General features: G+C 36.9%; 1 protein-coding gene across 2 annotated transcripts; it reads right to left on the bottom strand.

Annotated features, from left to right (window-relative positions):
• Positions 1–431: 431 nt before the first annotated feature.
• Positions 432–11,490, bottom strand: CASP1 (caspase 1; the record flags this gene model as incomplete). Of its 2 annotated transcripts, XM_079707466.1 has the most annotated exons (8): positions 432–530; positions 986–1,095; positions 3,681–3,824; positions 4,292–4,526; positions 4,994–5,167; positions 6,050–6,165; positions 9,161–9,223; positions 11,211–11,490. In XM_079707466.1, 8 exons carry the CDS (start codon positions 11,488–11,490, stop codon positions 432–434), a joined length of 1,221 nt encoding a protein of 406 aa, XP_079563592.1. The 2 variants fall into 2 exon arrangements, with proteins under 2 accessions (XP_079563592.1, XP_079563593.1); XM_079707467.1 differs by lacking the exon at positions 9,161–9,223.
• Between the last annotated feature and the right edge of the window lie 360 nt (positions 11,491–11,850).

The following is an 11,850-nucleotide window of genomic DNA, read 5'->3' as shown; positions in this document are numbered from 1 at the left end:
AGAACTCCTGGCTTCCTAAAGAAAAGGAAGAGGAAATAAAAGAAAAAAAAATGAATTCTGCTAAAAGAAATTCAAATTATAGAATCACTCCACCAAGGGGTCACACAGAATCATAAGAGGGAAGAGCGCATGTTATGTCTAAATATTGCCCTGCTGAGGTAAAGGGGAGGAACATCTAAAACTGAGCTTTCATCATCTGTGGCCACCTCTCAATCTATATCACCTAACCTTGAGAAAGGGCCATCTATCTCTGAAGAACTTTGAGAGGAGTGCAATGTGCTCTGCACTAAACAACAGAAAGACATCCTTTCATTATCCACCGTTTATTATATTAGACCTTGAGATCTTGACCAGGATGTAGTTCAGCACTCTTCCTCCAACCTCGCCCCACGCCTACTGCACACACACATCTGTCCCTACAACTTACTTTTTTAATATCCTGGAAAGAGGTAGAAACATCTTGTCAAAGTCACTCTTTCAGCGGTGGGCATCTGTGCCTTACCATCTGGCAGCTCAAATGAAAATCGAACCTGAAAGTAAAAGAAGGTCTGTAAAATTATTATTTTTTTTTTCTGAGTAGAAGGATTTTCACTTATGCTGGAAAAATTGCAAAAAGTATAGCAAAATAAGTGATAAAAACAAAAAGTTTGTGCCTCTGTACAGATCAGCAATATACATATCTAAGGATGGAATGACCAAGCTTTTAAAATCTACTGAATCTAATAGATACGGACACAAGCAAATTAAAGTCCACTCATTTGTCTATTCAGAAAAGAGGGGAGTTCAAATAATTGATTGTCTTCTAGGGGTTTTCTAGGTCATAAAACTTGGAACTGGTTTCCAGGTTGGTTGATTCACCAAAGACCCTCAAAACTCATTTGAAATGCAGAACAGTTTTTAGTAGAAAAACATGTCCAGAGCTGCTCCCTAGGTTTCCAATTAGAACAAACAGGTAAGTAGAGTGTAAGAAGTATCTAGAACCTACCTTTCGGAAAATGTCTTCCAGGTCACAAAACCAGGCATATTCTTGCAAATTTTCAATGAGTTTAATAATAAAAAGAGAACCCAATATGGGATGTCGCCAAGAAACATTATCTGTGAAGAAAACACATTCCAAATTTCATGCAAGGTCTTGTCTGGCCACAAAAATGGAGTCCTAGGATTTCTATTCCAGCTAAGGCAGGCTGTTGAGTTTATGTTGTTTCCTACAGACTGTATGTCATTTTTAAGTGAATATATTCATCATTTTGTGTGTATATTTTCATTGATACTTGACAATAGTTAAAGTCATGTGAAGTATGCTATATAAGTACAGATGTTAGGGCAGCACAGTCTCTGAGTTCAAGGAAACACAAGTCTAGTAGACAAGGAGAGAAAGGCATAATGAGGTGGAAGGGAGTGACTGGGTTTTGAGAAAGAAATACCTGAGTATGGATCCCAGGAGTACTATTTAGTGACTTGATAGTTAATTATATGTTCTGAAATGCAATGGCTTTGACAGCAATGAGTAGGGTAATAATTTCTGCCACAGAGATATATTTCCATATTAGATGTAATGTATCACAAGGATCTGGGAGACTATAGGATATGTAATACCCAGTCTATACAAGGTAATAATATTAATAATATTTCAGTTTATCTACTTTATAGTTTAATTAAAATCAAATAATACTGACCATAAGGTATTTAGACGAAGAAAACATTAACTAAATATGAAAATGGTACCAACAGAAAAGAAATACATACCTAGAAAAAATTTAAGAGGGAAATATCATATTCTATTGGAGGACAAAACAGTCTTATGGAAAAGACATTGAAAAATAATAATTATACAAAATAGTAGGAACATAGATGTTATAAGCCATTTCAAAATTATGCAAAGGAATATATAAGAAAAGTATCAATAGCTGTGCATTTAACATGGATACATGCTTTAAAAACCTTTTTGCCAATAAACATGGTAATAAAATGTAAAATAGTAATGGATTAATATCCTATCTAAAACTACAACAGTCTTACGAAGCTGGTTCCAGTTAAAGGAAGTAGGTGGGAGAGAGTTGCAGGCTGGTATCCCTGTAAGTTCTTTGTGAAATTAGGTAGGGGACTGTCACTTTTCTTCAGAAGAGCACTACGTACAATGTAATTGGGATTAATACCAGAGAATGTGAAGCTAGGTTTACTTGTGGAAACTGAAGACAACTGAACAGGAGTTTCTATGAATCATCTGGAAAGGAGGGTAAAGAAAGTGAGTGAAAAGGAGACAAAAATCACCCAGATGGATGACAAGAAGACAAGGGGCTACAAAGCCTATAATTGCCAGAGGTAAATCTCTTGTGGAAGGCTGGGATCAAAGGATTTTTTAAAAATAGTTATGTCTAATATTAAGTCTGTTAAATATACCCAAACTGTAAATGTGTGGAGATTTTGCCTAGATTCATTGTTTTCAATTGTTGAAAAAAATTGATTTCTACATCAAGATATAGTCAACACAAGAAGTGAGAGAGTGGCATGGCCATATATACACTACCAAATGTAGAATAGATAGCTAGTGGGAAGAAGCCACATGGCACAGGGAGATAAACTCGGTGCTTTGTGTCCACCTAGAAGTGTGGGATAGGGAGGGTGGGAGGGGCACGCAAGAGGGAGGAGATATGGGGATATATGTACACATACAGCTGATTCACTTTGTTATAAAGCAGAAACTAACACACCATTGTAAAGAAATTATACTCCAATAAAGATTAAAAAAAAAGTTATGATCAACACAATGCAAAAAGCAGGCTATCTCCGGAGAGATGGCACCATATTTAGAAAATAATCTGGAAATTAAACTATTTGATCAGAGGCAAGTCTTTAAGGTTCGAAGTAATCAAGAGAATGTCAAAGTCCAAGAAATTCCAAAACATAGTGGATGACTTTTATTTAAACCTTTATATGGAAAGTAACTCAAGGTAAAACCTTGAATTAAGTTACACCATAAAAACATCTTTAACAGTAGCCATCATTTAATGTGTACTTTACTCTGTCATGCTCAATATTTCATATTTATTATCTCATTTAATCCTTACAACAGTGATATTTGTATTCACATATATTAGTGAGGAATTCAAAGAAAGCCCAGAGAAGCTACATACAGAGTAGTAAATGACAGAGTCAAAATATAATTGGCAGTACTCTTAATCTAAAACCTAGACTTAGAATCATTCAGGTTGTTTCTGTTTCATAAACTCCATATTTCTGGTTGAAACAACTTTAACTTAGGGACTCAATATGCTTTGTCTGCTTTTCTCCTTCTCCCTACCCTTTTTATAAATACCACAGTTTTATAATACTTGTCTAGGCAAATTGAACTGTTGAGTGATCCCAACATGTAGAACTTTTTGTATGTGGAGTCAGATTCTAACTTACTTCAGTGTAGATATGTTTCTATTTATTTCTCACAATCCAGGAAAATATTTTGCACCATGGGAGTTTACTAGTTACTAATTTAGTAAAAATATATGTATATTTATTTGGTCTCCATGGATAAGGGGAATTGAAGGTGTCACTGAGAGGAAGGCTTGAGTTAGTCTTCAAGAGTCTCATGAAAAGTTCAACACAGATATCCACACTCTAAAGGATGGTTGTGAGTTTCTGCATTGGTAATGCCCACAAACGTGTCTTACACAGATATCCATTACCTGGTGTCGAAGAGCAGAAAGCAATAAAATCCTTCTCTATGTGGGCTTTCTTAATGGCATCATCCTCAAAATCTTCTGGAGCCAATAAGGAACAGTTTCCAGAAGCTTCTACTGAATCTTTTAGCCATACCATCCCATGGTTCTCTGGAAAGACAAGATTTGGTCCCTTGTTACTATCAATAGTCAAGAGAACTTTCTCCCCTAAACATCTGTACAACCATATTTACTAATCTATTTGTCATTAGCTTTAATTCACATGCAGATCCACACATACATTTCAAAAACTATCTTTTCAACAACTCTTATCTTAAGAGGCTTATCTTATCTCTCCTAACCCTCAAATGAATATATCCCATCCAAGTATCCTAACCAAGTATCAGTCTTAAGATTAAAAGTGGTATCTCAGTTGAAAATGGAACAAATATCTTCCAACCAGTCATACAATTCATAGAAGCTACAATCTTGTTTGTAATGTCAAAGAACATCTACCATCACCAAAAAAGATTGTAGCCTTTTTTGAGTAGACTCAAAGGAACTGAAAAATACTGGATACATACAGATGATGAGATAAAAACTTCAGCGTCTGTGTTCTAACAGACATCAGCACTCACCACCACGGCAGGCCTGGATAATGATCACCTTGGGTTTGTCTTTCAAACTTGGACAATTCCAGGTGTTCAAAATTTGAAAGATGGTGTTGACTTTTAATACATCTGGGACTTCTTCAGAGTATTTCTTCCCACAAACTCCAGTCCGGATTCCATGAGACATGAGAACCAGAAAAGTACTATCAGAGGTCCGGTGCTCTGGGCGAGCAGCAAATGCCTTCAGCTCTATAGTCATATCCTGAAAGAGACATACCACTAATTTTGAACTATGTGATTTGTTATCATGGCACCTTGGAATCCAATAAAGAGACATTAAGGAATTCCTGGATGATATGAAAATCAATGAAATACAAAAAGAAAATTTAAGTTTCAATTCACAGAAAGGTGAAGAAAGTGTTATGGGATGCCATTCAGGGATTTCTAGTAGAATGTAAGGGACTGTTTATTTATTTATTTATTTATTTATTTATTCATTCATTCATTTGGCTGTGGACATTACTGAATTAATAGAACACTTCCCAGTTAAAAGTTTTACCAGACCCTTGCTAAAAGACTCTAGGTTAGAAGCATGAAGTATCCTACAAGAACAAATTTAGATTTTAGACTGTCAAGAGTTTAAGTTTCTGGTTCTACAACCAATCTTTCTAATATTATTTAGGAATATAAAGGGCATGACCATTGTCTCTACATTATGACAGACTTTACCGAAGCGGTGAGATTTTCTTTCACATCCACACTGTACCCCAGACCTTCTAGTAGCATCTTCATGTTTCTGATATCAACATCAGCTCCATCTCTCCTGGGAAGATTTTCAAACTCTGTATTGCAGATAATGAGGGCAATACGTGTGCGGATTGACCTTTCCATTATTGGGTAAATCTGTAAGAAATGCAGGTTGGATGAACAGTCTTTTTCTCTCTAATTAAATATTCATCTTGAAGGTATAAGACAGCTTCTCTTCCCTTAGTCCTACCTAGAAACCTAATCTCTTGAAACATAGATAAAAACAGGGAGGGAGAATGAGTCCTACCGTAGGAGTGGAATGAAATTTGCAAATGCCCAGATGGCAGCTGAGCACTTGATTTAATTACTTTTGAGAGGTAAGGCTGTGTGAGATGAACTGGCTTGGAGTCATAATGACTCAATTTTATTTTATTTTATTTTATTTATTTATTTTTTTTTTGTGGTATGTGGGCCTCTCACTGTTGTGGCCTTTCCCGTTGCGGAGCACAGGCTCCGGACGCGCAGGCTCAGCGGCCATAGCTCACGGGCCCAGCCGCTCCGCGGCACGTGGGATCCTCCCAGACCGGGGCACGAACCCGCGTCCCCTGCATCGGCAGGCGGACTCTCAACCTCTGCGCCACCAGGGAAGCCCTATGACTCAATTTTAAAATGTATTCCTTGACTTACTGGTTTAGCCAAAATAGTTAACAATCCATGTCTCAGTTTCCTGATCTCTAAAATGGGTTATTTTGAGGGTTCAATGTGTTATTACTTGCAACTTCCTTAGAACAGTGTCTGATTCATATTAAGCATTAAATAGATACTATTGTTGTTATTATTATAATTATTTACTCAGGGGATTGGACCAAACTTGAAAATCTCTACATAAACCTGGGAAATAGGAATCCTTTATGTAAGGGAAGAGCAGAATGGTTTTCCAGAACCTCTCAAGGAAATTAGCTCTAAGGCAGAACACTGCAGTTTAGAATGGTCTTCCATGTATATTTCACCCGGATCCTTATGTTCTGAGCAAAGCACCTCTGCTGACTTTTCTTTCCATATCCTTTGGGCTGTTTCTAGGGGGGAAAGCTTGAGGTTCCCTCCTGGCCCTGAAGATGCAAGCTTAACTGGGTTGTCCTGCATTGCCTGAGGAGCTGCAAGAGACAAGAAACATTATGAATAATGGCATTCCTGAGTGTCCCATTTGGTGCTCCTGCTAGAATCATCTGTGTGTGAAGCCATGGAGGAGGAAATTAATCTTTAGGAAGACAATCCTGGGCTAGTCCTTAGCATCATTAAATGCATCTCTGCTAAAGAAATATATTCCAAGCCAGAGATTTCCAGTAGTGTGATACAGTTATCACATCCCTTCATCTCTTAGAATCAGCATTTCATAAATCTTTTTCATTAAAATAATTGAAAAGGAGTTTTTTAAGGCCATGCATGATAAAATTCTCAGAAAACAATATGTTAGATATAATAGTTAAGATATAAATCTATTTCAAATAATTGAAAGATTAGGATAGTGGAGATAGACTTTAATGAATCTATTTCAATGATGTTTTAAAAAATATGTTTATGTATCTATTTATTTAGTTATTTATTTGCTTAACAGGCATGATAGTAGGCATTAGAGATTTGAAGGAAAGAAAGAAAGAGAAAAAAAGTAAGAAGGAAAGAAAGTGAACTTTTGTCTTAAACTTTAAGATCTCTCTACTGTGTGTACATATAGTGAGAAGGAGAAGATATTGAATACATGAACTAGAATGAATATGAAATAGAATGATAAATACTAAAATCAAGGTGTACTCTTAGAGAGATTTATAGCACTAAGCATTGATTGCACAAATATATGAGGAACAGTTTTCACAGTAGTTCATTTGAAAAAAGCCTTGGGGGTTTCTTTGATCACAAGTTCAACACCATCCAATAATATGATGTATTTTCTAAAGAAATTAACATAATCTTTGTTTCAAAATAGAAATGTTTTCTTGATATTTGGAAGATCCTTTAGAAACTAAACTATTCAAGCAAGAAACATATTCAATTTTGAAGGGGAATTTGAAGAAACTGTTGTAAATTCAGGTAAGCCAAGGTAGCATGAAGTGTGTTGACTGTGGAGAAAGTAAGAGATAATTAGAATGGATATATCTGAGAAAACTATAGAAATCATTATTATGTGGAAGAAATGTATTCCTTCATAAAGGAGTCTGAAGAACAATAGAAAACATTAAAGGTAAATATTTGGATTTTATTAGAACTAATTTTTCTTATGGCATTTGGTTATATAGTAAGTGTCCCATCCCATGAAATAGCTAAGAAAATATGCACCCTTAATTGCTTCACTAGAGTAATTTCTAAACTTGGTGAAATATTTGCTTCTGTGGCCTCTAAATTTCTTCCAAATTAAGGGTATTTTTATTTTAAGAGAAAAAGGTCACTTTGTGATGAAATCTGTCTACAACTGTGGATGAAATACTGTTCCAGGACAAGTAAAGCAGTGATTATTTGGTAAGCAAGAGGCTGGATTCAGACAAATATAAGGTTTGCTAATAAGAAATCTAATGCATATTGACCTTGATTCAATAAAGCTGAGACCACCATTTTCAGGGTAGAGAAATGAAATATTTTTAAGAACTTCTTTGTGATATGGGACCTAGGTATTTATTGTGCTACCTTCGATATTGTGTAGAATTAAAAGTTTTTCATTTAAGTTTTGTGGCAGAGACTGGCTAGCTGTTCAACAAGACACTTTATTCTTTATTCCTGGACACATATCTGATCTATATTGCTAACCAATCCAGTGACTTGGTGTGACAATATAACTAAGTTCTAGACAATGGGATGCAAGCTGAAATACTGTGTGATTCATCCAGGTCAAGCCTAGCAAAATCTCTCACAAATGATCCCACATACTCTTTCCAATGTCATTAACTTGACTGTTGTTACCACAGTTATTCTGACATCATATGTTGCAGATATCAGAGCCATATGATGGAAGAGGCCTAGGTATCTGAATTAACACCTGGAAGAAAGCTGCCTTCTGAAGAAAAATGCCCATTTTAGAATTTTTGTGATTTGGGAAAAACATTTCTATCATATCTGAGCCATTATAAGTATATGTCTCTGTTATAACATTCCATATCATCTTAACTGATACAGGTATGTGTAGTGTCATTTCCATCCCTAAATTTATGGCTGGCTTTAATTTGATGGTGAAGCTTCTTAAATGCCTATTCATTCACTATTCATATATTAATGTAAGTTCAATAAAAGCAAGACCCTTTCTTGTATCATTCATTACTCTCTAAATAGTTTATAGAATAGGGTCTGTAACACAGTCAGCATGTGCTAAATATTTTCTAACGGCATAGCAAATAGTAGTGATTCTGGCTACATTATTTATTGAAATAGTCTTAAAAAATATATGTTCATACACATTACAGGTCAACTTCTATTAGATGTTATCTATAAATAAATCAGATATGTTCAATTTCCTCATTAAGCTTAAAGTTCTGTGAGGGAAAAGGATGTATTTATTTTAAAAAATGCAAGAAAAATATATTGAGAGTTATGACTGGAGAATTCTGGAACACTGTAACAATGGGGGCTCTGAAATCTAGTTGTAGAAGTAGAAATGCAGAGACAGATCTGAATTTGAGAGAGAAATCAATAAAATCTAGCTGCTGCTTGAATGTTGGAAGTGAAGAAGAAGAAAGAGTCTACGATAATTTCAGGTTTCTGGTTTGAATAACTGGATGATGGTGTCACCATTAATCAAGATAGAGGAAAGTGGAAGGGAAGCAAGGTGGGGGAAGGAGGGCAAGCTACCTCTGGGCCCATGTAGAGTAAATGTGTCTGCAGGAGATGTGAGTGCATATGTTCAGTAGACACTTATTGAAATGTGGCACTCAAGTGGTTAGTCAGGATTTGAGATACAGATGCAGAATTTGTTGGTATAAACATGATAGTGAAGCTGTAGGAACAGCCCCTGCTAAAGCAGAATAGATTAAGAAGAGAAAAGGATATAGAATAAATCTGTGAGAATTACTCATAGCCCCCCTTACCCTGGATTCATCCCATTAATCTGTAGTTAATGTCAGGGAAGGTGGGGTTCAAAGAATGTCATTGCTTTGAAAATACCATTACCTGGGAAAGGAGGAACCACCGCTTGGGATTCTTGTGTATTAAAATAATTTCCAGATTGTGAACCTGAGGAAAGATGAAGGACATTAAAATAGTCACAGTCTGTGAAGATTCTTACCCCAATGTGTTAAACACACAGCCTCTGTAATCTGCATTTGCCTTACTCTCTCAAATCTATTAATATCTTCTCTGGTGTCACTATACATTGTGATTGTCAATTTCAAGGACAAGAATTGAGATTAAATTTATTTAAGGTTTTATAAGGATCTCAATGTAGCAACACCCACCTGAGAAACTTAATAATTGGCATGAGCCAACAAATGAAAAATACTCCAAGTTTTTCTCTCATAGTACCTATTGAAGACAAGATTTCCATAGGCAAAATATGGTTCATGTCTCTGTTGTGAATGGAGGAGAGCCCATAGGACATCTCACAAAACTTCAAGCCCAAGGAAGAAGGCTGCAGTTTGTCCCTTCTTTCCCATGTAGACTGCTGGACTAAATTAACTATCAATAAATTCAAGAACATTTTCTGGAGGAGGCCTTGCTATTGCAGTATTGTGTCTGCTAAGAATTTTTTTTATATCTCTCCCTTTACAGTACATTTAAATATTATATCCAATTATCATATACTAGCACCCTGAAACAACTGGCAAATAGATGAGGAGGAAACAAGTGATGACAACCCTGACAGAGGAGGCATCATCTGACAACTAGGGAGGCAGACTCCAGGAATTAGAGTTATCGCGAGTTGTATAAGTGTCTCTATGGTTCAAGAACTATGAGTGGAAAGCAACATGACAAGGAAGAAGACACTTTGGCTATTATACAAACATTCTAGAACATTATTGTTATTGATTGATTGTCTTTACTTCTTGAGGCAGGGGTTAATGTAAAAGATGTATCAAAACAAAACAAAACAAAACAAAGAAATTCAACACAAAAAACATTTGCTGTGTCACTCAGAGGGGCACAGACTTCTCTCAATACCTAGGAAAAAAATGGCTTCTTGCTTTCAAATAACATCTTCTTCCCCTGAATGACTTCCAGAAGCACAAAAGAAACCAGTAACTGTAAGTCCATCAGAGCTCCTGCTTTTTTTTTTCTTTTTCTTTTTTTTTTATGGAGGAACTAGGGAACCACAGAAGTGGCAGCTCAGATGGCTGAACCTGTATTGGGCCCTCAGGAGACTAGAGTAAGGGAGCTGGGCTTCCCAGAATGGTCCCCAGCAGAGTACCATGCTAGTGCAAAATCTTATTCAAAAGAAAATGCAAGGGGGCAAGTTAAAGAATCTGCTTAAAATCCTTACTTTTCTGTAAAAGTTGAATTTATTCTCTGAGTGTTCCACTATCCCTGAAATATATTTTATTCCACCTGGAGAGCAAAATTTTAGAGAGAAGTTAGACGAAGTATTTGATTACAGACCTTAAACCTTTGTGTCTGATGACTACATAAGTTCCTAGGGACCTCTGGGCTTTAACTAACTATTTTAACTAACTAGATAAATCAATAGTGCCTTGCTAGGAGGAATAGAGGATACAGCATGGAGTTTTTCAAGACTGTTCTCATGACCTTCAACAAATGAGCTATGACATACTCAGGATAGGAAATGAGCTTTAATCAAAAGAAGGCAACTAAGGGCTTCCCTGGTGGTGCAGTGGTTGAGAGTCCGCCTGCTGATGCAGGGGACACGGGTTCGTGCCCTGGTCCGGGAAGATCCCACATGCCGTGGAGCAGCTGGGCCCGTGAGCCATGGCCACTGAGCCTGCGCGTCCGGAGCCTGTGCTCCGCAACGGGAGAGGCCACAGCAGTGAGAGGCCCACGTACTGAAAAAAAAAAAAAAAAAAAAAAGAAGGCCATTAAGACCAAAAGAACAGGAACAAAGAAGAAAAGAGACAGAGGGGATGCAAAATGACCACTGATATAGAAATGGGGCCCTGAAGCCAGAGGTAGGGAAGTTGTTTGCAAACTAACATGACCAATGAAGAAATCAGATGTTAGGCATAAAGAAACATGGTCTACATTAACTTCAGTCTGAGTTATTGACCCTTACCTGAAGAGAGCCCCAGTGTTCCTGCAAGGAAGGAGTCATCTTCACTAATATGACTGATGCAAATTTGGCATGCCTGGGGCCCTTTCCGAATAACAGAGTCTATCAAAGCTCGGGCCTTATCCATAACTGTAGCATTTTCATCTCTTACTTTCTCCATCTCCTCCTGGTTCAGCACTCTTTTCTCTAATAGTTCATCCAGCAAGCCATTTATTGTACCCATGCCCACTGAATGGACAAACAGCTTTCTCTTCTCCTTCAGGACCTTGTCTGTTGGAAACATAAGGATGCCTCAAGTCACAGAAACAGCATCATTTTCCTTTCATCTTAGCAACGGAGAATAGCATCCTTTAGATTTAATCAATAAAATGTCCCTCCCCACACAGTGTGGTAATCCTGAGGACACCCACATCTCTTATTCTTCCCTCAGTATTACCCATATATGCTCACTGAGTGGCCTGAAGACTGAGATTTACTGCCTCCAAGTTAGTACCTGAAAACCAAGGGTCATCATAACATGCCTCATGTTTATTCAACTGTGCATAATAAAATAATGAAATAGTGATTGTCCATTTCCCTTGGGGACAACAACTGCTTGTACCCATTCTATGCCAATTCTGCATCATCTGTCAGACTATGACAT

The sequence above is a fragment of the Hyperoodon ampullatus genome, assembly GCF_949752795.1.
Source record: "Hyperoodon ampullatus genome assembly, chromosome: 7".
NCBI classification, from domain to species: domain Eukaryota; kingdom Metazoa; phylum Chordata; class Mammalia; order Artiodactyla; family Ziphiidae; genus Hyperoodon; species Hyperoodon ampullatus.
This window is presented reverse-complemented; position numbering and strand designations above follow the sequence as displayed.